Source organism: Oryx dammah, unplaced genomic scaffold, assembly GCF_014754425.2.
Source record: "Oryx dammah isolate SB20612 unplaced genomic scaffold, SCBI_Odam_1.1 HiC_scaffold_5, whole genome shotgun sequence".
Classification (NCBI taxonomy): Eukaryota; Metazoa; Chordata; class Mammalia; order Artiodactyla; family Bovidae; genus Oryx; species Oryx dammah.
The window spans coordinates 30,377,187-30,403,985 of record NW_024070189.1 but is presented as its reverse complement, the minus strand read 5'-3'; the positions used below and the strand labels follow the sequence as shown (position 1 = coordinate 30,403,985).

The window sequence follows — 26,799 nt, the reverse complement described above, 5'->3', positions numbered from 1 at the left end:
ATGGCCCTTTTTCTAGTGTTAGCACTTCATTTTGAAGGCAATTAGTTACTCTTTCTCAAACCAAGGGCTTCATTTTTTAAAATTATTAGTAACTATAATTATAGTCATTTGATAATCATTTCTTTCTGCCCTCTCAGAGTTTCCTGATCTGAAGCTGATAGCCTCTCTCGGGCTTTGGGTTGCTGGAAGGAAATCTGTAGAACGTGTGAATAACTTTATCCTTGATGTTAGTCTGTGTAGTAACAATTCTGTTTTCCACTTGGTTATAAATTTTGATTTTTTCAGAACATTTCTGTTCATATTGATGTGTGGCAGAAACCATCACAATATTGTAAACTAATTATCTTCTGATTTAATTTTTTTTAGTTTTTTGTATCTTATACTCAGAACTACATGTTTTAGCCTTTAAATGGGGTGGGGGATGGGGGGGACACTATTTGTCACCCTTGAATCAGTGTCGATCAATCAGTAGTAGGTCTTTTACCATTCTGGACATGAGCACATAGGTACAGAAAGCCTTTCCTTTATCAGAGGATATGGTTTGTGATACTAATTGCTGTTTTAATTGTGGTTACCTTTCTATAATACTCATGAAAAGACTGTAGAATATATTTTTAAAAAGTCATGACCATCAAATGTCATGTTCACCCCTCTGCCCGTGACTGGGTAGGGTAGAAAATTAGGACAGTGTGTTGTACTCAGTCGTGTCCAAGTCTTTGTGACCCCATGGACTGCAGCCCGCCAGGCTCCTCTGTCCAGGGAGAGTCTCCGGGCAAGAATACTGGAGTGGGTTGCCATGCCCTCCTCCGGGGATCTTCCCGACGCCAGGGATCGAACCCAGGTCTCCTGCACTGTGGGTAGATTCCTGGCACGGGGCCACTTAGGAAGCCCCAATGAGGACTATATTCGTGCTACGTACAGCAGAGTTGGTGGTCGGGGGAAGCAGCTGACTGGTCCTCAACAGCCAGGATGTGGGTCCTGACTCTTTGCTCTTCCCTGGCAGGCACTTCCTCTTTAAGACGTCCTCGGGAAGCACGCCCCTGTTTAGCAGCTCCTCCCCGGGATACCCTTTGACCTCAGGAACGGTTTACACACCACCACCCCGCCTGCTGCCCCGCAATACGTTCTCCAGGAAGGCCTTCAAGCTGAAGAAGCCCTCCAAGTACTGCAGCTGGAAATGCGCCGCCCTGTCGGCCATCGCGGCCGCCCTCCTCCTCGCCATCCTGCTGGCGTATTTCATAGGTGAGTCCGGGCAGCTGTGACCAGGCGGGGGCACGGTCACCCATTTGTGAATGGAGGGGGCCTCTGTGGTCTGTTCCGTCGGCTTGGCTCCTGCAGGATGTAAAAATGAGTGATGGATGGGAGTGCTTTTTCCCCTCCTGAAATCCATTTCACTTTGATGAGTTTCTCCTTCATGATACTAAATGACATTTATCAGAAGTGAAATTAAATATCCTCACTGTATACTTTCTTGGAGATAAGCTGAAAATTGTCATTGCTGTCAATCCCTCCCTCATTCTTCAAGTAACCGTCTGGTCTCCTCCATCTTGGATTTTTAACCCAGGTCTGGGCTCGGCAATTCATGCAACGTTGATTAAACTTTAGCCAGCCAAAAACTGGATAGAAGAGTAGCCATCAGCAGGCCTGGAACATTGTGATTGCAAGGAAAGTCAGAGTGGCTAGCTGATCCTTAGAGCTGGGGAACAGAAACAGGATTGAGGGACTGAAGCATCCAGCCAGGTCTTCGTAGGGAATCAAGTCTCCCAGACCCAGTGGATCTTGCCCACCTCTTCTCCTTCACCTCTTTTGCTTCAACTCTCATATCATGCGCTGCTGAATCTGAATCAGATTCACCTCCCACACCAGCTGTGATTCTGGGTTGAGCTCAGGGTATGAGCTAGGATAGCCGATTGATGAAGTTGCTGGAGTGTGTTTCTTCACCCACTGGGGATGTTGGTGTGCATCCGTGGGGTATGGCCTTCTAACTGTGGGAAGCAGCAGATGCCAGGGGTTCAGGGACAGGGTGCCCCCTGCATTAGAGCTTCCTGAGCTGGGCACAAAGCCTGCTCGTAGCTCCTGGCCCCAACTAAGAGCCCCTAGCACTGCTGCTTTGTCAACTGAGCTTGCCAGTGGCAGATCTCCTGGCCCATGCAGAGGCCACGGTGACATTTGTTTAAATTTATTTGAAACACTGGATGGTTCTGGCATGGTTTCAGGGCTGCTCTGTCAGGCCTCCCCAGTCTAGCTGTGCTGTGTTGCAAAGCAAACCTATAAAACACCAGCAAAAAAGAGACCGGTTCTAAATGAGTTCTCAGCACATTTGCTGAACTCCTTCACGTTTACAAGAAGGAAAATAAAAAACAACCCTGATCATTCTTGTTTTGCCCTTTCTCCCAATATAAACCCTCTTCTCTCACACACACACTTCGTTCATCCTCAGGCAGCCAGCAAGGTGCCTGCCAGAGGATAAGCTGGTCCAGAGCTTCCCAGACCATTGTGCCCGAGCTTGCCTGGAAGCAAAGGAGGGCACCTGTGCGTCCCCAGAGATCTGGGGCCTTGCACAGAGCAGAGCACAACAGACCAAAAACTGATGAAAGGGTTTCACTCTCTTTCACTAAATATTGTCGCTGTGCTCATCTTAATATGGAAAATTAAGTTTGTGCAGCCCTTATTATTTGCATCTCTCAGGAGTGAGTGCCCTCTAGAAGTAAGCACATTGACACTCTGGGGAAAGGGACCCTATTTATTTGGAGCTTTGCAAAATCCTTTGTACTTCCAACCCCAGCTCTACCTGCAGGCTGAGGTCAGACACCCGGGCACCCCTAATTTAAAGTCATGTCTGCTTCTCACTTCTCTCTTGATGAAGGATGGAGTCAGGGATGGACTGGAGGAGTGGGAAGGGCATCTTTTGTCCCCACAGTCACTTGGGTGGAATCTTCTCTGTCCTTAAAGGGAGTTTCGTGGGCTTCTGCAGGTAGCTGTTCAGGGGTAGGGCTTGGTGGAAGCAAATTCAAAATGCCTTCAGGGTCCTTGCTTGATTTTTCTGTGTGTCAGAAATTTCAGAAAGGGTCCATGAGCTCACTTCTTGGGCTTCAATGTTCTGCTGGGCTGGTGGGCACCATGGGGAGCTCAGATATAGAAACTCTGCTTCTGCCAATAAGGTCCCTGGTGTACCTCCTTCTCTACTCGCAGGAGAGAAATAGATGGCTACTGCCTGATTTATTGAGCTTGATAGTTAAAATATAATGCTTTCTGTAAGGCAATCATATAAATGCGAAACAGTGTAGCGAGAGTTTAATGTTTTAATCGGGTGTGTAACTTGTAAGTGATGGATTAGGAAACATATTTATCCTCAGTCTGGAGGCTACTGGAAGCTGGACCCAAGCATCTTAGGATGGTTTGTTAGTTTATAATCCATCATTTCCTATTATGTATGCTTTAGGTAAGATTATGCTTCGACCCTGGAGTATTGAAAGATAGTTTATGACCCAAAATGAGTGTTGGAAGGGGCTGATTCACCCAGCAGTCTTGGTAGTGCCAAGGCTACTCTCGGCTACTCTCCAAAGGTGAGGGCAGGTCTGCAAGCATGATGAGGTGTCTGCATCTGGAGGGCGCCTGATTTAGGAACTCAGGGATCCAAAGGGATTTCTGACCCTGACCCCAGTGACCCCTTTCCCTGTGGCTTTGACTAAGTTGTTTTCCTTCTGGGTCTTGGTTTCCTAAGTAAAACCTGGGAGTGATGGTTATTGACATCCAGAAACTCTAAAGTATGATGAGGATTAATTAATGTGTATAAATCACTTTGAAGATGAAAAGCAGTATATTATTAATTACAGAACCGCAGGGGCATAAACAGTGCATTGAAAACACAGAGCAGAGTGCTGTCAGGAGCAACACATGATTGTGCCTACCTAAAGAACAAGGCATCGGGCAGGGCAGAAGGACAGCATAAAAAGCAAAGCCCTTCTGTTAAGGACGGCGACGACTTTAAGACCTGGGCCCACTCTGGCTCACACATGACTCTGTTCCACTGGAACATGACAGGTCCTGAAATTGACACATCCGCCCCAGGACAGTTATGGACAGGCACTGGATTCAGGCCTGCCAGGAACTCTGACAAATAGGCCAAATTATCTTCCTTGCGTGTTGAAACTTGCATTAAGTCTTTCCAGAAATGAGCAATTTGGAAACATTCAGCCTCATGACAGTTCTTCCATAGCCTCAGCCTGTGGGCAAGTGTAGATCAGAGTAACACCAGCCCTCAGGCAAAATGGAAGACGTGAGCCTTTACCAACTGTGGTGAGATCCCCCGGTTCCTGCTCACGCAGCTGGGGTCTTTTCTGTGATACTCTTCCACCAGATTCTTCCAGTGCCAAAGTCTCCCAGGGTACAAAACATTCTCAAATAAATTATTCTGAAAAGCTACATGAACCACTAGGGGACCATCTTATGCATCACTCAGCCCTTCTCCCAAATGGTTCCTTGGGAAGACTGGTTTCGGAGAATTTGGCTGGGAAATGCACAAGAGCTTCCTGCTCAGGAAGTCGTCTGTTATCCTTGGGCTGCTCAAGTACTTTCATTGCCGGCAACACCAGAAATCCCTCTGGATCCCTGAGTTCCTAAAGCATGTAACCAGCATACTGTTTCTCACCTGTTTTACGCCAGCTCTACTAAGTTTATCTCCTTACAGGGTGCACACAATAACTGGTTAGTGCCTTCTGTTTGATTAGAACTGTTTTTCTATCTAAAGCACTTGTGGCTCATTCAGTAAAGAGTCTGCCTGCAATGCGGGAGACCTGGGTTCAATCCCTGGGTCAGGAGGATCCACTGGAGAAGGAAATGGCAACCCACTTCAATATTCTTGCCTGGAGAATCCCATGGACAGAGGAGCCTGGCAGGCTACAGTCCATGGGGTCACAAGAATCAGACATGACTTAGTGACTAAACCACCACCATATAATTATTAAATTTGAACCGTACCCCAGCTCCCTAATATACACTCTGGCAGAAAATGAAATTGGCATATTGCAATCCTTTGACACTTGTTGCAGCTGAAGCCCAGAGGGTCTCAAGTCACATGGCTAGTTAGCTGCAGGACCAGGAGTAAGCACTCGTTCTCCTGATGCCTTCTCTGGCATCTCTCCCTTGACTGCTCTCTCCTAAACATCACGGTTAGCCACATTTCCCAAATACTGCATGAAGCTTCAGTCATCCTTTGTGTAGCATCAATTCACCTTACCTAATTCTGTCCTTATTAGCAAGGGAGAATAATTGGTTCCCATCCTCCCCGAATCATCTTCTAAAAAAATGGGGACAAGCCACATCTCCTGCTTGGCCTCATATTTCTGCTTTCCCAAATATCTTCTGTCACAGAGGCCATCAAACTTTTTCGGTCAAAAGCTAGATAGTAAATATTTTTTCATTTTGCGGGTCATGCAGTCTGTTACAACTCCACAACTTTGCCGTTGAAATTCAAAAACAGCCATAGATAGTGTGTCAACAAATGGCCATAGCTTTTTTCTGGGCATCTTTAATTGCAGACACTGAAATTTTAATTTTATGTACTTTTCATGTGTCATGAAACACTATTCTTTTGATTTTTTTCAACCATTTAAAATGCAAAACTGTCCCCTAGGTCCATGTATTGTTGCCACAGTCTGCCAACCCCTGTCTGATTGCATTACTATTCTTTTCCTAAAAATATCTTTTCAGAGTATCTCCACCTTTACAAAAACAAAAATACAGGCAAACAAGAAACACTACAGTGCTCTCAAACTGTCAAGAGTCCACTGTAAATGGTGATTGCCTATAATTCCACTTCCTAATGAATGCTTCCATCTTATTTTCTGACCCAAACTAAAAGTGGGAAAAGTAATTCACTTTTCTCCTTAAGTTAAAAACTTTCTATAAGATAAAAATTTCCTTCCCAGTAGACTGCTTGAAACATTGTCCCGACTCATGGATGGAGTATAATTGCCTAGAAACTTTGCCACGTACTCACTTGCCCTCAATCTTTAGATTTTTTTGCGAAATTATTGCCTGTTTTTAAAGATGACTCAGTGCCTGACACCTTCTTTGGTGAGATTTTCCAACAGGTCGTAACAATGCTGGGTCGCTGAATGACATCATTGCTTTCTTGTCCCGGGTTAACATTGGCGAGATCGCATTTCCTTAAAAGGCAACAATATTCTTACAGGGCTACCCCCCCCCGCCCCCCATCAAGGAAGAAGGATGCTTGTAATGTATGACTTTGCTGTTTAAATCCAGATAATCCTCGAAATTCTAAGATGAGAGTCAAACACAACAGTTCAGCATGACGCAGGGCTCACACCGTCGCCCCTGAGTTAAAAACAAGAGTCTTCTGTCAAAAACTCTTCACGTGGCTGGGAGAGGAAGGGGAGTAGAGAGAGAGATAAGAGCATTTATGTCATCCTAAATTAGTTTTCAGCTCTTCAGATCCCTGCCAAACTAAAACACATATATATATATTAGAAAGTCACCTTGTCTCTTTTCACTATGGTAATTCCTGCCAAATATGAAATACTGTGTTTTAAGTAAGCTGTTCACTGCTCTGTCTTCTGCCACTCTCACTTTGATCTGGGAAGAACGCGGGCCATCAACATGTCAGGATGTTAAAAGTCTGGTAATTTGGGGTGCTTTCAGTTTCTTTTGAAAACAATGAGAGATTATTTTCTATGGAAACTAAAAGCCTTCAGTGTGTTTAAAGTTGCTACACTTGGAAATTGATGTGTTGAGACTCACGCTGATGAATCCTGCGTTCTTGGCTGCTATTTTGTGTATTCCCATCTCACCGAATAGAGCGGGTTTGGGGGAAAACATAAAGAAAATGACAGAAGATGATGAGAACAGTTAGTTTAACCTGGCATTCTTCCTGAGGACACAGCCTAGGAGAAATGTCAGCCCTCCCTTTCAAACTCACCACTCTGACTATCCAGAGAAATACTACACCTTCCCCTCCTATATGAATTCCAAATTATGTATTTATCTCCCATTATCTGAAGGGCAAAATGCTAATGATGATGTTTGAACAATCCAGCAAATAACATTTCCGCCCAACTCCCTGGCCCGAGATCATCAAACCTTACAGTCAACCACACAGAGATAAAGAGAACTACCCACAAATAAGTCAGGGGACCCAGTTATGTTACACATTCGATGTTAGTAGACTTTTTATCTAATAGATATGCTAATGTGCTCTTAACTGGATAATAAAGTCCTGTCAGTGCTTCCACACTGGTGCGTCTCTGGCAGTGGGGCTGCCATTTCCTAATTGTATGCCTGATTTCAAGAGGATCTGTCGACTTATGGAAAGTAAATTAAGTCATTAGCTGGGTCCCCATCACCTGGCCACTGTGTGGCAACATTTGTATCTCATGTTTGACATTCAGAAAAGATGAGTTCCTCTGCTGAGGGGAAGGAGGTGTTTTTGCTCTCCTCTCCAAGGTGCCTGTCAGAAATCAAGGCAGTTGGGGGTGGAGGGGAGGGATAAACTAGGAGCTTGGGATTAATAGATACACACTACTATAAAACAGGAAGATGACAAGGACCTACTGAAGAGTGCAAGGAACTATAGTCAATATCTTGTAATAACCTAAATGGAGAGGAATCTGAAAAATAGTATATGTTCCCGTGTATATGTGTATGTAGGGGCTTCCCTGACGGCTCAGCAGATAAGAATCCACCTGCACCGCAAGGAGAGGCAGGAGATCTGGGTTCAGTTCCCGTATCAGGAAGATCCCCTGGAAGAGGGCATGGCAACCAGTTCCAGTATTCTTGCCTGGAAAATCCCATGGACAGAGGACCCTAGTGGGCTACTTATCCATGGGGTCACAAAGAGTTAGACGTGACTGAAGTGACTGAGTACATGCACGCCCGTGCACACACACACACACACACACACACACACATATAGTATTTACATATATAAATTGAATTACTTTGCACCTGAAGCAAACACAACATTGTAAATATACTACACTTCAATAGGAAAAAAAATACAAAAATCAAGATAATCAGGCAATACAGGGCTTTCCACCATCATGCGTAGACTTGATTGGTGAGAATGAGGAAGAAATTTTGGGTCCTAGTTCAATACAGCATCTTAATGCAAAATGAGGAAGTAGGTGACACAGCCCTGTTGACCCCTTGGGTCCACGTTCTTACGGAGCACAGTAAGGACAGGGTGCTGTTATCGTCTGCCATCCCAGGGGTCTGTGCCACAGGAGGTGGAGTGTTAGGTGGACTAGGATGGAGTGTCCACCACTTGTCTGTCCCTTGAGTCACCATTCAGCTCTGTCCTGCACTCTCTGTGTGACAGCTGTCTCTCTAGCTGTCGTCAGTCCAGAAGCAGTTCTGTTCAGTCTCTCAGTCGTGTCCAGCTCTTTGCAACCCAAGACTGCAGCACGCCAGGCCTCCCTGTCCATCACCAACTCCCGGAGTTCACTCAAACTCACGTGCATCGAGCCGGTGATGCCATCCAGTTATCTCATCCTCTGTTGTCCCCTTCTCCTCCCACCTTTAATCTTTCCCAGCATCAGGGTCTTTTCCAATGAGTCAGTTTTTCGTGTCAGGTAGCCAAAGGATTGTCGTTTCAGCTTCAGCATCAGTCCTTCCAATGAACACCCAGGACTGGTCTCCTTTAGGATGGGCTGGTTGGATATCCTTGCAGTCCAAGGGACTCTCAAGAGTCTTCTCCAACACCACACTTCAAAAGCATCAATTCTTCGACGCTCAGCTTTCCTTATAGTTCAACTTTCACGTCCATACATGACCACTGGTAAAACCATAGCTTTGACTAGACAGACCTTTGTTGGCAAAGTAATGTCTCTGCTTTTTAATATGCTGTCTAGGTTGGTCATAGCTCTCCTTCCAAGGAGCAAGTGTCTTTTAATTTCATGGCTGCAGTCACCATCTACAGTGATTTTGGAGCCCCAAAAGATACATTCTGTCACTGTTTCCCCTATATTTGCCATGAAGTGATGGGACCAGATGCCATGATCTTAGTTTTCTGAATGTTCAGTTTTAAGCCAACTTTTTTACTCTCCACTTTCACTTTCATAAAGAAGCCCTTTAGTTCCTCTTCACTTTCTGCCCTAAGGGTGGTGTCATCTGTGTATCTGAGGTTATTGATATTTCTCCCAGCAATCTTGTTCCAGCTTGTACTTCATACAGGCCAGTGTTTCTCATGATGTACTCTACATATACTTAAATAAGCAGGGTGACAATATACAGCCTTGATGTACGCCTTTTCCTATTTGGAACCAGTCTTTTGTTCCATGTCCAGTTCTAACTGTTGCTTCCTGACCTGCATACAGATTTCTCAGGAGGCAGGTCAGGTGGTCTGGTATTCCCATCTCTTTCAGAATTTTCCACAGTTTATTGTGATCCACACAGTCAAAGGCTTTGGCATAGTCGATAAAGCAGAAATAGATATTTTTCTGGAACTCTCTTGCTTTTTGGATGATCCAGTGGATGTTGGCAATTTGATCTCTAGTTCCTCTGCCTTTTCTAAAACCAGCTTGAACATCAGGAAGTTCACAGGTCACGTACTATTGAAGCCTGGCTTGGAGAATTTTGAGCATTACTTTACTAGCATGTGAAATGATTGCAATTGTGTGGTAGTTTGAGCAGTACTTGGGATTGCCTTTCTTTGGGATTGGAATGAAAACTGACCTTTTCCAGTCCTGTGGCCACTGCTGAGTTTTCCCAACTTGCTGGCATATTGAGTGCAGCACTTTCACAGCATCATCTTTCAGGATTTGAAATAGCTCAGCTGGAATTCCATCACCTCCACTAGCTTTGTTTGTAGTGATGCTTTCTAAGGCCCACTTGACTTCACATTCTAGGATGTCTGGCTCTACATGAATGATCACACCATCGTGGTTATCTGGGTCATGAAGATCTTTTTTTTTTATAGTTCTTTTGTGTATTCTTGCCACCTCTTCTAATATCTTCTGCTTCTGTTAGCTCTATACCATTTCTGTTCTTTATTGAACCCATCTTTGCATGAAATGTTCCTTTGGTATCTCTAATTTTCTTGAAGAGATCTCTAGTCTTTCCTGCTCTATTGTTTTCCTCTATTTCTTTGCACTGATCACTGAGGAAGGCTTTCTTATCTCACCTCGCTATTCTTTGGAACTCTGCATTCAAATGGGTATAGCGTTCCTTTTCTCCTTTGCCTTTCGCTTCTCTTCTTTTCTCAGCTATTTGTAAGGCCTCCTCAGACAACCGTTTTGCCTTTTTGCATTTCTTTTTCTTGGGGATGGTCTTGATCCTTGCCTCCTGTACAGTATCACAAACCTCCATCCATAGTTCATCAGGCACTCTATCTGATCTAATCCCTTGAATCTATTTCTTATTTCCACTGTATAATCGTAAGGGATTTGATTTATGTCATACCTGAATGGTCTAGTGGTTTTCCCTACTTTCTTCAATTTTAGTCTGAATTTGCCAATAAGGAGTTCACGATCTGAGCCATAGTCAGTTCCCAGTCTTGTTTTTGCTGACTGTATAGAGCTTCTCCATCTTTGGCTGCAAAGAATATAATCAGTTTGATTTCAATATTGACCATCTGGTGATGTCCATGTGTAGAGTCGTCTCTTCTGTTGTTGGAAAAGGTTTGCTATGACCAGTGCGTTCTCTTGGCAAAACTCTATTAGCCTTTGCCCTACTTCTTTCTGTACTCCATGGCCAAATTTGCCTGTTACTCCAGGTATTTCTTGACTTCCTACTTCTGCATTCCAGTCCCCTATAATGAAAAGGGCATCTTTTGGGGGTGTTATTTCTAGAAGGTCTTATAGGTCTTCATAGAACCGTTCAACTTCAGCTTCTTCAGCATTACTGTTTGGGGCATAGACTTGGATTACTGTGATATTGAATGATTTGCCTTGGAAATGAACAGAGATCATCTGACTCTCTCTGTGACAGTTGTCTGTCTAGCCGTCATCAGTCCAGGAGCAGTGGTCAATCATCATTATCTATCTCTGTCTACACCCTTTGTTTATTTGTCTGGATCACTTAGGATGGGCACCAATCCCACAGATCCCCATTTCTGAGTCTTTCATTTGTTCATTTATTTGTTTCATGATTTAAAATTATGTGCGACTGAGCGACTTCACTTTCACTTTTCACGTTCATGCATTGGAGAAGGAAATGGCAACCCACTCCAGTGTTCTTGCCTGGAGAATCCCAGGGACAGGAGCCTGGTGGGCCATTGTCTATGGGGTCGCGAAGAGTCAGACACGACTGAAGCGACTTGCAGCAGCAGCAGCATCACCACCACCACCACCACCACTTTGAATTATTTCATTCTACTCTGTACCTATAACATGGTTGCAGAGGTTCTCATCCTGCCTTGGTAATTACAAAAGAAACAGCTTGATGTGATAGAAAGCACGTATGTGGGCATTGATGTCAGAGACTAGGGTTTGATTTCTAATGTATATATTTAAAAGCCATATGACTATGGACTTGATGTTTAATCTCAGTGCACCCAAGTTTCCCACCCAAAACGATAGGAATAACTCCTGCCTTGTAAAGATGCTTCGAATATTCATTGAATTGATACATGCATACAACTTTCATTTAAATCCAATGCATGTCTGCATGAATACGTGCTCAGTAATGCCCAATTCTTTGCAACCCCTTGGACTGCTGCCCATCAGGCTCCTCTGTCCATGGGATTTCCCAGGCAAGAATACTGGAGTGGGTTGCCATTTCCTCCTCCAGATGATCTTCCTGATCCAGGGATCAAACCCACATTTCCAGCGTCTCCTGCATTACAGGTGGATACTTTACCACTGAGCTCACCAGGGAAGCCCCTCAAATCCAATGTGTGGTTGTATGTGAGGTGATGTTACTGTTTGTATCCTCAAGGGGAGAGAAGGTTATCGGTTAAATATGGCATAATTACTTAGCATTTGTAATTTGTATTTTTAGGAAATGGTAGACACAGACCACCTGGATTGATACACAACTGTGTGTATAAAGAGATCCAAAGTCAGACCAGCAGACCAGTGTGCTGCCTGGTCGGCCTCAGTTGTAAGAAAACACCAGTTTTGAAGGAGCGTCCTGACTCCAGAAATGTGAAAATGTTAAAAAAAAAAAAAAGTTGAATCTTAGAACAGGTGAAATGTGGTGGTACCTGGTGCACAACTAGAAGCTTAACTAAATGGAGCTATTGTGATTATTGTATTCACTGCCACACTCCTCAGTAGGTACAGTGAGGTACAGTAGGTACCTCAGTAGGTACAGTTTGTTGTATCTTCAAAACAGTGCCTAGTACCTCATAAGCGATCTGTACACATTTGTTGAGTTGATGAATGCTAACCAGGGTTAGGGCTGAGTTGAACCGATTGTGGAGGGCATTTCTCAGGTAGCCAGAATCCCTGATTTCTAGCTGTACTTGTTCTCCATGTCAAGAGAAGTTGCGGGTTCCCTGATTAACTGTAATTGCCTCTGTTCCCAAATTGTGTTCCCAAGTTAGAAAGCATTTAGGCAAAGGAACAGTGAGGTGGGCTGTGTGTGTAGGCACCACACTGAAACCTTCTAGCAGGAACCCGTGATTCCCTGAAATCAAGAGAGCCAGCTGAGCGAAACTGGGAAGTGTTTGTGTCTGGCACACGGCCAGCATTTGGCACTCACATTACAAAAGTGTAGCAGGATTCAGTTGGAGTTCAAGGTGAAGAAGCAAATAATGGCATAAATCTGAAAGTCTGCTGGCTGCGTCTCTGTAAATGAGGATGTGCTAAGAAATGAAAACAATTGCTACAAGGCACCAAGTAGTGAAAGGAACTATTATATGGTGAATTAGGTCTGTGTACACAAGCCATACAGAATCTTTCATGCCCTGCAACACCCTGCATAGCTGTATAGCTTCTTACGACAGAAACTTGACCCCCAAAGTGAATTTTTAAAACGTTTGTATTTCCCTTGAGGTCACCTTAAACCAGATTTCTTGTGTCCTTCATGGAAAATGCCTTTAGAGAAAATTCTACCTTGATTGTAAAGAATAGACCCTCAGAATTTTTGCCTGAGCCCTTTTGTCATCAAATAAATCTTTTATTAAATTGATGTCTCATAATAAGATCCTCTGCATTAGGAGAGCAAATGGTCCATCAACTATATTAACATATTTAATATTACCGTTAAAAAAGAGGATAATGCATTGCACGTTCCACTAATTTCATTTTTTATCTTACCGACTTCTCGCCTTAAATAAATATATAAATATCAGAATGTTTCAGAAAATAGTCCTCAGCTACATGTTGATAAGAAAAGAGCTTTGCAAAAGAAAAGCTCTCCATTCTTGGAGAGAGAGAGGAATTTATAAGATATATAGTATGTATCGTCTTTCAAAGGCTTTTTCTTTTTTCTCCTGAAAGTCAGACCTATGGGTGGAAAGGGAGGATGAGCTTTGCTTCCAGTCTTTACATTTCTTTCATCATGACTGTCTGCACAGCGGCTAGGGAAGGCCCTTCCCTGGGGATGGGTTTTCAGTGGAGTTAGGTCATTTATGGGAAGATTTGTGCGAACATGTTCCGTACTCCCCTTCGGGACTCTGATCTTTGGAAGAAAAAGGCATATTGCCTTGCTTCGGACTTTGCAGTCATGATGCAGTTCTATCAGTCTGCTTACTTATGTTAACACCACAAGCATTTTAGGCATGACGTTGATGAAGGTTAGCTTAGGCTCCATCATATTCCACAGGGAAAGGTTAAGGGGCACTGTGTCAGATGCTTTCTCTTCTCCAGGCCATGATAAACAAGGGGACATCTTTCAAGGAAGTTCAGTGTGCCTTTGAATTAGACGCATTTTGGAAATGGACCGTAAGGCTCCCTTATGACCTCAGTTGTACACACACAGATTTCTGGGGTATTAGTTAGAGTACACGTGTTTCATAAGATCATTTGTAGACTTCCTGAATCTCAAGAGAATTGTGGGTAGACATTTTTACCATGAAAAAAGTTATTGTAACTTTATATATTATTAATTTTATATTTAAAATGCATTAAATATATTACACTAATTAAATGTGTTTCTGTTGGGGAAGAAATGTTATTGAGGTGAGCTACTGTCCAGTCACATTGTATGGTAGAATCTGCTGGCCAGGACATTTTTACTTGAAATGTTTTCCTAGACCTAGAGTCTAATGAGCAACCCTATAAAACAGTACATTTAGTAGAAAGCTTAGCACCTGGGTAAGTTATATTTTGCACAAATGACTTATGCATGATGTTAATCAGACACATACAATAGTGATAGATGCATCTGACTTTCATTTTTCCCAGTTCCAACAGAGAACCAAAGCTTTTATCCTGAAAAACTTTGTTTAATGCATTGGCATGAATCTGTGATCAAGCATTCATTTTTTTCCGCTAGCAATGTGAAGTGGCCTAACCATTTTACAACAAGAAATTGAGGAGATTTGTGTCTGTTTTTACCCAATTTGGTTTTGTCCAATGTAGGCATTATCTCCTCCTGAATTTACTTGAACAACTGTCAGGCTTCCAAATAAAAAGGTTTACACTTCATAAAACCATACCAGTGACAAGTGAAGAGCCAAAGAAGGAAGAATAAATACTAAAAAGAACGAGATGAAATTAAGACGAGAAATAAGAACAAGGCATAAGTAGCTGTGAATAGAATAATTAAAAATGTTACCTAGCAATGCAAACTACAAAATGCCATGTATCAAGCCAGATAAAACATGGCACAATTAGAAGACACAAGTATGGTGGGGGGGAAAAAAATGACACCCAGCATACCAAATTACACGTAATCTTCCGCACAATTTCTCGAACCAATACATCCAGGCAAGGTAATGAGATGAAGAGCTATCCTGGAGAATTGCTTGGAGGTGCTGTTTCACCACCTCATCTTACATCATTAAACTTTTGGTTCCCTCATGAGCTACTTAGATAAATAACAGTAGACAGCTCGACATTTATCCAAATAAACCAGAAAGCTACCATGATAAAGGAAATTGAATTTATAGACACGCAGGCTCTTGCCTAATAGATGAAAGTAATGTGTTCAATGATGAATATCAATCTATATTTCAGATACAGTGTACAAAGTTGTCGGGGTAGGGGGGTGCTCTCAAAATACCTCCTCTTCCAAAATCACTTCTCACTAAGGTTAGTTTATTTCCATTGTGTCTAATTGATATCCATGTAATTCCACTACCATCTTTGCTACTGCAAGTGATGTGAGAGATGGAAAGAATGACCATGGGTGTTGGTTCCCAGGAGAGCACTGAAAGCTGGGGGTCAGGAATCACTTTCTTCTTCTGTGTTGTCTTTGGAATGACCCTTGCAGCCAGAGGGTGAGGATATTTGTTTTTAATTATGAGGGCATTCTCCAAGTCTTCAATCTTGATCAAAAATCGACAGGAGCAGAATTGTTTTATATCATATCTTTTCTCTGCCTTATTTTGTATCATGATGTAAAAAAAAAAAATGTCCAGTAAAGACTATTTGAGTTGACCCTACAATTTTAGCAACCGATCCAATTCAGTGGATTTATAAACTTCTAGCATTTAGATGCTTAGTTGGTAGAGAATCCGCCTGCAATGCAGGAGACTCAGGTTTGATCCCTGGGTTGGGAAGATCCCCTGGAGGAGGGAATGGTTACCCACTCCAGTGTTCTTGCCTGGGAAATCCCTGGACAGAGGAGCCTGGTGGGCTACAGTCCATAGCGTCACAAAAGTTGAACACGACTGAGCAACTAAACCACCAGCACTTTGTAAAGTTCCCTAATTCCTCATCAGACAGGTCTTGGTCTAGGATAGGACATGGCTATGCCCAGGCCAGTAGCCACTTACTACTTACCCAAGTCCTGTCTGTTGGTGTGGGGGCAGGGCGTGGGGCAGTGAAGGAGAAGGGAGAGGAGGTGAGCTCTTGAGTTGGCATGCGTGTAAATGGTGTCACACATCACCACTCCTGTAGACCCCGTCCCGAATATTCTGGTCAGAAACACTTTTTATCCTGTGCTTATTTTAATGAAATATTTTGGCATGTAAATTCAGTCTGACTTTAAGGAAACCAGCTTCCAATCCTGCTTCTAAAGATTTGCTCTTTCGTAAAGTCTGCTTTTATTTGCACAGATATGGATGTCTCTGTTTCTCTCTCTTCCTCTCCTCTATACATTTCAACTTTAAGTATCCTTGGGGCACATCCAGATTTAGCTTGCTCTGTCAGGTTTAATTTTTTTTAAAGGAATATGCATGCATTACTGTTAATTTTTTTAAAAGGTACTAGCCTGCCGATCTGTGGCTTATCCTCAGCTCTTGTCTCCCCCACCCCTGCCCCAACCCCCACCTTGGTTCTTTAGGTGTAGGTCATGGGGGTGAAAGTGCTCCCTAGAGGCTCATGGCTCTGACTCCTTCTGGGAGCACATATCTCTATTTCTTTTGCAGAGATGTGGATGCTAATTGCATGGTATTTTATTCTTCTCGTCAAAACTGACAGGAGTAAAGCCTTCTGGAAAGGTCAGCTGACCCAGCAGTGCTATCCTATCCTTATCACAGAAAAATACCAATGGATTATTTTAATGTCAGAGGCAGATTGGAGAGCAGACCTGAAATATCCATGACTAAATTTATCTCAGAGGAAGAAAAAGAATTGTCTGTCATGTTTGTATGACTAAGGAATTTATTAAACAGGCTATGTACCCCACCCAAGAAGAATGCTGTCAAAACATGAAGAAGAAGAAAGCAGAGATCACAGAAAAGCCAAGCCTGAACTCTTCTCCTAATTGCATGTCTGAACACCCCTGCTAATTTTGCCCACTCCCTTTGTGATTCTTCACAACGCACTACTGCTGCCTCACCCCTAACTAAAAGCTTTACTGTGCTTATGTTTCCCGCCACATCAAATTTGGAATCGACATGTACACACTGCTTTATTTAAAATGGATAACCAACAAGGTCTTGCTGTATAGCACAGGGAACTCAGCTCAATGTTAGGTGGCAGCTTGGATAGGAGGGGAGTTAGGGGGAGAAGGGATGCATGTATATGTATGACTGAGTCTCATCACTGTTCACCTGAAATTATCACAACCTTGTTAATCAGCTATGAAAAGTGAAAGTGTTAGTCACTTAATCGTGTCTGACTCTTTGCAACCCCGTGGACTGTAGCTCTCCAGGCTCCTCTGTCCATGGGATTATCCAGGTAAGAATACCGGAATGGGTTGTCATTCCTTCTCCAAGGGATCTTCCTAACCCAGAGATCGAACTGGGGTCTCCTGCATTGCAGGTGGATTCTTTACTGTCTGCGCCACCAGGGAATACTCCAATATAAAGTTTGAAACAAACAAAAAAAAAACCGAAACAGGAAAACAAAAACCTAGCTAATTGAGAAGATACCCAGAGTGGACTCTTGGCTTGTTGTCACATCCTTCAAAACTCATTTACCAGATTAGATATAGCACAGGGACTTTCCTCCAAGGGCAAACTGATCTGGACTCTCTCTCAGTGGAAATGTAAAGAAAGACTCCAGATCAGGAAAGTAACTAGGTGTAAATTGCAGAGAAATGTGTTGTGCAAACACTGTCCAATTGTGGTTGATTTTCTTTCACATGATAAAGTGGGGTGCAGACTCTAATGGCAAAGCATGTTAAAAAAAAAAAAAAGAATGACCAAGGAAGAAAAATGCATAAATGCCGCAAGAAAAAGCAAGCATGCACCAGAGAGAAAATATTCGGGGAGGCATCCCTTTGAGTGACTGTAGTGTATATGGTGTATGTATTTTTCTTGGGAAGATAAAGACGGCAGGAGGCCAGATGAATAGCTAGAGAGAATTATCATTTCCTCTGGCTTCTGTTGAACAAGAAAGAACCACATATTCACCACTAGCCTAGTGAATAAGCTCAAGCCTCATGGTCAGTTCAGAAAATCCTCTGCCTTAGATTAAGGTGGTCTTTATTTTTCCACTGGATGATGAGACTGCAGTTTTAGCCCATCTGTTCCCACCTCCGTCCCCAGCATCCTCAGAGACTGCATCCATTTATCTTTGAAAGCCAAAGAAAAGAGCATAATGTGAGAAGGAGAAGTAAAGCCAGTGGCCCAGGGAAGATTACTCTAATGCTGAGTGAGGAGACTGGAAATCTCTCCCCTAGAACCTTGTGATCTGGTGGAGTCCTGAGGTCCCAGAGCACAGGAGTGACCCCTGTGTCTTGGCTGAAGATGTTCCACGTATGCGTAAAGATTCTCAGCTTAGAAGAGAATTTCAGGGGGAGGGGGTGGGCTTTAAGGTGTTTGAAAGCACATGAAGAATAACTCTGACATGCTTTCACCATAGCCTTGGAATCCCAAAATAAATAAGAGAAAAATTGTGATTTAAAATATAATTCCAAATACTAACTGAGCCCCGCTGTCTCGATGAGTAATAAGCTTCAATAAATGTGTGACAGGCACAAGGCTCTTCGGTATGAAGAGTAGTGAGGCCTCAGAAATAGAAATAGGTTTTTCATTACCTGAGGGATTAGGTTCAGCCTGGCTCTGGAGGCTGTTCCCGGGGCCACAGCTGCATCTTCAGCCCACGGTCGTATTAACTAGTAATAGTAAAACAGGCACGCCTGGCCCAAAACAGCGATTTGTTTTAGGGAGGGGAGAAAGGTCGCTTTCTCCCGCTTAAGCCAGGATTACCATTGTTCATGACACATTTTTCCTTAAACTTCTCTCCCTTGGTGCTAATGAGCTACAATTTGAGTCAGGTCCCACCTCGAGGGGAGGGGGTGATGGTGCTGCTGAAATCGACAAGGAAGCCAGTGATGGAGACATCAGCGTGGTTGGGTGTGGTAGATTGCTCCCATCTTATTTTTTACTCATAGCAGGTTCACTAACACACACGCAAGTGTATTTCTTTTTTTTTTTTTAAATTAACTTTATTGGCGTATAGTTGCTTCTACAGTGTTATGTTAGTTTCTACTGTACAGCAAAATGAATCAGCCATACATGTACGTATATGTAGCCCTTTTGGACTTCCTTCCCATTCACCTCACCACAGACCAAAAGAGTTCCCTGTTTTATATTGTAGGTTCTCACTAGTTATCTATGTTATACATAGTATCAATGGTGTGTATGTGTCCATCCCAATCTCCCAATTCCTCCCCCTACTCCCCTTTCCCCTTGGTAGGTGTACATCCTTTTGAAGGTCATTATTGAGTCACTCAGTTGCTCTTTGCAACCCCATAGACTGCAGCACTCCAGGCTTCCCTGTTCTTCACCATCTCCCAGAGCTTGTTCAGACTCATGTCTCGAGTTGGTGATGCCATCCCAACCATTTGGAGGTCGTATAAAGTTTTACTGTTTAATGCAAACTTAGTTCTTCATTTAAGTTTTCCTGGTACGGGAACTGAGAAATTCATCAGGCTCACTCCAGGCCTCTCTTCTTCTCAGGACTGAGATGTGTGATCAAGAAACTGATTTGAGCACATCCTGTCTCATGGAGCGGCAGAGGGGGAGAATCTTCAATGATGAGTTGCGAGAAAGGTTTGGGGACTAGCTTGTAGAAGGGTGTCCCTGATGAGAAGAGTAGCTTATCATTTGGGGATAGGTTTTCTTTTTCCTGCATTATCAACACAGAATTTCCTGCCTCTGTTCCTTCTTGACCCAAATAATAACTCATTGACAGTTTATACATCCAAGCCATTGTTCACCTGGATTAGGAAACCTGATTGGTAGTTACAATAATGCCTCGTTTCAGGGTCAGCTGACATTAGAGCACTCCAGTGCAAAAAACTTTGAATGTGCTTTAGGCAACTGGGTTTCAGTCTGAACCCTTGCTAACAGTGCTTTGGGGAAGGTGAATTCCCCAAAGAATTCAAGAAGGTGAGCCTCCTTGATTTCAGCTATGAGGAGTGTTTGATAATAGTTATAGTGATGGTTTCACCTTTTTTAAATAGTCTATGGGAAATTTAAAGCAGATTTTATTATTATTATTATTATTATTATTATTATTGCTGTGAATTCTTTCAAGAGAAAACACACAGAGATGTTGAATTGCATTTTAGGGATTAGGCTATTGTGATTTAGAGAAGAGGGGGAAACACCCGAAGGACTGGAGAAGTTGAAGGTGACTGAGTGGAGAAAGTTCCAGGCTGACCCAGTCCTGGGAGGATGGAGAGAAAATGACCCAGAAGCGATTGAGAAGTGTTCAAGGCAGAGAAACACACAGCAGGGAAGGCAAGGGGCAGGAGTGCAGAGGGTGAATGAGGGTAGTGAGCAGCTCGGCCAGTGAATGGAAGGATGTGATGGAAGAGCTCTGGAAAATAGTAGGTGAGGTGCAGCAGGAACAATTGATGGATGGCCTAGAAGTCTGGCAGGAGGTTTAATTTGATTAATTTGGCAACAGAGAGGTGCTTTAAGTTCATAAGCGGGAGTATAATACAATAAAATTACGACATGATAGCGTGTCAGTTACCTAGTAGATGCCCCATAAATATTTATTCGCTAATTGATTGAAGATTCAGATAGATTAGGAAGTAAGACAGGAGACAGGGAGGCTGATCCAGAGGCTCAGGCAATAACGAGTGAGGGCATGAGTTGGTTAAAGCCCAGATCAGAAGGGGAGCCGTGAAAATAGAGAAAACAGAAGGGATCTGTGAGCAATGGCTTCCAGAGAAGAGATGACAGAAGTTGTAGTGTGTCGACTATGAAGGTGAAAACAGAAATATCTAGCATGCACCTCAGGTTTCTGACTTGGAGTCCTGGAGGGATGTTGTCAAGAATGGGGGAGCTGAAAAACTTGAAAAGGAATCCACCATTTTTGAAATCACCACTCACTTTTCTAAAAGGGTGGCTGGCCAAATTTTTTTTTTTTTTAAGGCTGTGTAATTTTACTAGGGTTGGCGCAAAGCCATTCTTTTTTTAATGTACTCAGTAAATCTCTGTGCGGTTTCTTTATTATCAGAGGGCCCTTTGATCCAATAAAACCCATCAAGACCCCTTCGGAGGCATTCACTTTGGATTTCGTGTGAAAGTCTGGGTGGGGGCGGCAGGAAGAGCAGAATCGTGTTAAAACTAAATTCGGAAAGGCTAAAAAACTTCCTCCAAAACATAGTCCTCCTAGGTCGTGCAAATCTTGTGGACCAAAAAAAGAGGCATCAGGAATTAGTTTGACACACAGTACACCCACTTATAAATAGAAAACATGCTCCAGGACTTGAAGGCACTTGCCTTAGAAATGCAGAACATAGTCCTGGGAGTCTGTACCACTGCCCTTTTTGATTTGGGGCAGTGAAGCTTACAAAAGAAAATCTTCAAAGAAGAAACTTACCTTTTGATCAGCCAGTTCAAGGCAGGTTTGAAATGATGATAAATCTGCTACATATTCACTGTATGAGCAGGTTTAAACTCTAACATGTCTGTGCAGTGAGGCTGACCAACTGGACCCAGGCTGAAGGGTGAGATGGATGGAGTGGGTTATGGGTCTGCAGATCTGGGCAGAGAGGGCCAGACATCAGGGAATGAGCCTTTGCCCTCCTTCTGCCAGCCCTCGCTCTACACCATGCTCAAGTCTCCATTTATTTTCTGTGCTTTTAACATTCGATGGAAGTGCACAAAATACCCTTGCAGTTGCTAGGGGCCCAGAGTAAAGCATAAAACTGAAAACTGCTTCATCACCTGGGGAATTTTAGAATGAGCTTCTAAACTAACCAAGATAATTTAGACCCTAAAGGCAGTTTAGTTTCTCTTATCTGGATTGAGTTCGTGGATGATCCTAAATTTAGTTGATAATTATATCTCTGCACTTTTTTTTTTTCCTTCTTCTCCTTGCTTCTAGTCTCTTTTCTGCCAGAGGGGAGCGGGGGATAAGGCTTGGCTAGGAAGCCAGACATCCCATTTCTGTCCCGGTTTTGACCCTGCACTGGTCTTCAGGGAGGTTCACATCAGTAACCATTTCCAAGCTCGATTAGGTAAAGATGGACATCAGTGCTGGGGTTTCTCCACTTCATCCGACAAGAAAGGCAGTGCCATGATGCCAGATCAGCCTTCTCCTGAATTCTCTGCATTCTTCCTACATCCTCCCCAAGCTGCTGTGAGAGAAGTTCCTGGGATTGAATGTCATGTCTTGTGGGGTAATTAACTGTGTGTGTTCCCAGCAAGCCCATGGCTCTGTCATAAACGTGGAGAGTTATTATAAACGGCACTTATATTTAGTCAACTTCTCAGCCACGTTAGAATCATCACAGAACAATATGTTATTGTCTAGGAGCAGTACTATCGCCGACAACACTCTGAAAACCTCTTCAAGATACAAAGGAACATGCTCTGGGGACTCCAAGATAGGATGAAGTTTTAAAGTGGAGTTTGAAAGAGAGCAAATAGGCCCTTAACCATGGATGAAATTGTGAGAGAATTTCTTAACACTCTTCTTGCAAACCAGCTTGTCATTCTCGAGTGTATAATGAAATAATGTGGATGAATATTTCCATGCAGAGCAGCCTTTCCCTCAAGTTTTACACTCTTCAGCACTCCATGGTGTATACAACAGTCTTTTAGAACAGTGTTGTACAATCTCAAGACCACGGGTTCCCACAAAGATCCTGAGAGAAGTGTAAAAGAGGAGCAGCTCAAACACTGCATTTTTGTTAAGTAAAAGATGATGAATGATGAGGAGGGAGCTTCATGGGGAAGAGCCCCTTAAAATTATCAGGATTAGCAGAGAATGAAGGTAAAATGCAAACACCAATATTCCGCACCTACATGGATGAGCAGATCTCTGGTAGTTTTCATATGTTTGATGAGCCAAGGGCTTGGCTAACTGCACCCTTCCACTTCAAGCTGAGAGTGTAACTAGAGAACAGAGCTAAGACTCCTTTCAGGCTCCGCTACATTTCTGTAACTGCTCTTCTGTGATTCTTTTGGCTAGAATAGCGCCTTGTGAGTAAAGGATGAAGTGGAACCCAGTAGGTCTCTGGTGGTTCAGACAGTAAAGAATCTGCCTGCAGTGCAGGAGACCTGGGTTCAATCCCTGGATTGGGAAGATCCCCTGAAGAAGGGAATGGCAAACCCACTGCAGTATTCTTGCCTGGAGAATTCCATGGGCTGAGGAGCCTGGCGGGCTACAGTGCGTAGGGTCGCAAAGAGTCAGACACCACAGAGCGAGTAACACTATCACTTTTTCTTTATAGAGCACCAAATACTTTAGTCATTAAACTGACTTGATTTGAAGAAGCCCTTGCATGGATTGATGATATAATCCACATATGATCACTCCTTGTTCTGCAGTCTGGATAGAGTCATAACCAGTCACCTTAAGGTTTGCTTGTCAAACAGGTGGTCGGGACTCAAAGATGTGTAGAAGTATTTCCTTGCCCCTCTTGTTGTTTCATGCACGATGAATGATAATGATGGGATTATAGTGCCTGGGGGACTACTTGTGGATGTGGCCCAGTAAGAGTCACCCAGTGAGACTCTCTTGTGCATCAAGACTCCACTGCTTTTCGCTCTTAACTCAGCACACCCCTCCCCGCCCCTGGAAACATCTGGCACCATCTGCAGACGCCTTTGGTTGTCCCAGTTAGGGGATGCGGACTATGAAGAAAGCTGAGCGCCGAAGAATTGATGCTTTTGAACTGTGGTGTTGGAGAAGACTCTTGAGAGTCCCTTGGACTGCAAGGAGATCCAACCAGTCCATTCTAAAGGAGATCAGTCCTGGGTATTCTTTGGAAGGACTGATGTTGAAGCTGAAACTCCAGTCCTTTGGCCACCTCATGCAAAGAGTTGACTCATTGGAAAAGACTCTGATGCTGGGAGGGATTGGGGGCAGGAGGAGAAGGGGACGACAGAGGATGAGATGGTTGGATGGCATCACCCACTCGATGGACATGAGTTTGGGTGAACTCCGGGAGTTGGTGATGGACAGGGAGGCCTGGCGTGCTGCGGTTCATGGGGCCGCAAAGAGTCGGACACGACTGAGCGACTGGACTGAACTGCACTGTGCTGGCATCTAGTGGGAAGAGGCCAGGTGCTCCTCAACACCCCACAGCGCATGGAGTAACCCCATAGAGTGAAGAATCGTCTCACCCAAATGTCCGTAGTGCTGTGATCAAGAAATTCTGTTTTCTCACTGACTTGTCATCATGCCTTTAGGTGTCTTTTTTTCTCCTTTACCATCAGAACCAAAATAAGAGCTCAGACCCAGTGTCAGCCTTGTGTGGGTCATCTTTAGCTCTGTGCTGCTCTTCTGCTTGATGCTGTTTTTCCCACTCAGTCCTCAGTTCCCGTCATGAAAGCAAGCTATGGTGCTAAGTTCTGAGAAGTTCTTCGACTGAACTGGGCAACTTTGTGTTATGGAAAGAGGGCTCAACTGCAGAGGTGTAAGAACAAATACCCCTCCATGTGCATCCTTCCCAAAGCGCCATTGCCGAGTCTTTTTCTCTGTAAAAAAGGACGGTGATGTCAGCGCTGTGTGCCGTAACTTCACATGTGGTAGCTCACAGAAGCTTCCCACTGACTCTGTTTTCCTGTTTCTAGTTAAGGAAAGAGATTCGGAAAGGTTGAGTGACTTGCCCACAGCCACACACTAGCCGGTGGTTGGGATCTGGAATTAAAACAAAGGTCTCTTTAATTCCGTGTTCTCACCAATATGTGAACTGCCATCAACTTGGTGCCTTTGACATTATGTGTCTCCATCCCCCCCAAAAATTCTTGCACCCACCCTTAATCACACCGCTTCCAAGAAGGGAGAAATTACAGCCCCTCTGGTCACGCACATACCAGTCAGCTGCACCTTAACCTTTCCCTGCCAGTTGAAGGATGACACATTGCTTAGCCAATTCTCCATGGCCAGACAGGTGGGAAGACTGGAGACAGGCAAGAGGAATTGGGAAATAAATATGTCTCAAAACTGAAAGTGAGGAAGGGACCTGAAAGTCCTGGTCAGGGAGATCAGACAAGGCAGTGTTTCAGTTAGGGAGGCATTCAGCTTCCAGTTAACAAAAACAGCAACTCTCATGGTGACCTAAACAAATGTAAGGCTCTGTTTATCTCACAGAGCCAGCTAGATAGCCGTAGTTGGCAGGAAACTGGCATTGTTTGTCCTGCTCAACGATACCATCTACAATGCCATCCCTTCCTATCTCTCCATATTGCCATTCCCAGAACTTTCGTGTTTTCCCCTTGGATTTGCTGCCTCATTGTCATAAAATGGCTGATGTAGCTCCAAATATCATATCCACCTTCACAAGGGGGAACAAAGAGGAAGGGAAGAATACAAGTCTCTGAGTCATTTATCAGAAAAAGCGTAAACCCACTCCCCCAACACACAGACACTTAGCAAAATTTTACTTATATCTGATTAGTGAGAATTGTCAGATGGTTGTCCCATGCTTCAAGAGAGGCTAGGAAAGCTTTTCTAGACTCTTATTTGAGACAGCAAGGGAAAAGAAGGTTGGAATTGTCTGATAAACCCAAAATACAGCAGTGTCTTTTAAGAGTGATTTTTATACTCTAGAGCTAAGTTAGTTCTGCTTTTCTAAAAGTATTAATAGATGCAATAGCTGCTTTTAAGATATCTCTTTTGCATATGTGCTCTGTGTGGCACTTTGAAAGAGGGTGTGTTAGTTTGCCAGGGCAAATACCAAATACCGTGAAATGAGAGTTTACAACAAAAGTTTATTGTCTCACAGTTCCAGAGGCTAGAGGTCAAGGATCAAAGGGTCAGCTGAGCCCTGCTCCCTCTGAAGGTTCTAGGAAAGGATCAGTTCCAGGCCTCTTCTTAGCTTCTGATGGTTTCCTGGCTTGCAGCAGCACAGCTCCAGTCTTCACATGGCATTCTTCCTGTGTGCATATCTGTCTCTGTAGCCAAAGCCTCCCTTTTTTTTTTTTTAAGGACATTAGTCATATTGGATTAGGGCTCACTCATAATGAGCTCATCTTAACTTGATCATCTGCGAAGAAACTTAATTGCAAATAAGATCACATTCACAGAGACTGGAGTTTGGGACTGCAACATTTTTTGGTGGGGGTTGGGGAGAGGAATACAACTTAACCTATACACAGGATTTTTCTGAATCATTCATACTTTCTTAAGATGACTGTTAATACTTTTGAACGTTTACTATATGCCAGAAAGCTCATAGGAATTTTCTCATTTAGTGTATATTACCACCACACGAAATGATTAGTGTATCATCATTTCTGTCTTACAGAAAAGGACACTGAGGCAAAAAACAATATTGGATAATTCCCCCCACATCACATAATCAGTGTGTAATACTAATTTAGTGTGACCACGAGGCCTTTGCAGTTAACTGTCACTTAGACTGTCTTCATCACAGCCATCTTCATCTCTGCTCTTACAAGTATCCTATTCATAACTGCCAAATAAGGGTAGACAAGTTGATTGCCATGTAAAGGTAGACAAATCAGTTTCCTTAAAGCTTAAATTTTTTTTCTCAAACATTTCTTTGCTGCCTGAGAAACACAAATAAAACACTTTATTCTGTACTGGGTATAATGGTTTCCTCTTACTCAAATGCAGAGCCATCTGCAAAGTATTTTTTTTCATCATTTAGTGAAGTTCAATTAAAAGATGAAATCACCCTTAATGGAATGATGAAATGGAAGGATTCCTAAGTCAAAGGCAAGTTCTTCGTGCAGAAGCCCAAATGTGCCACCTTTGAGGCAAAATCCAAGGTGATGGGTCCTGCCCACCACTTCCGCCCAGTCTCAGGGTGACTGTGGTCTGCTCTGACAACCCCCTGGAGGAGTAGAGGCTCTGGGAAGCTGGATGAAGTGGTGCTGTGGGTGGCCAGGCAATCCATGAGGCG

General features: G+C 43.5%; 1 protein-coding gene across 1 annotated transcript in view; it reads left to right on the top strand.

The window, feature by feature from the left end:
- TENM2 (teneurin transmembrane protein 2) overlaps positions 1-26,799 on the top strand; it is a 761,851-nt gene that overhangs the window by 455,566 nt on the left and 279,486 nt on the right. The window contains exon 4 of the mRNA XM_040239453.1: positions 1,004-1,242. Coding sequence (XP_040095387.1) covers positions 1,004-1,242 — 239 coding nt within the window. The remainder of the gene's footprint in view (positions 1-1,003; positions 1,243-26,799) is intronic.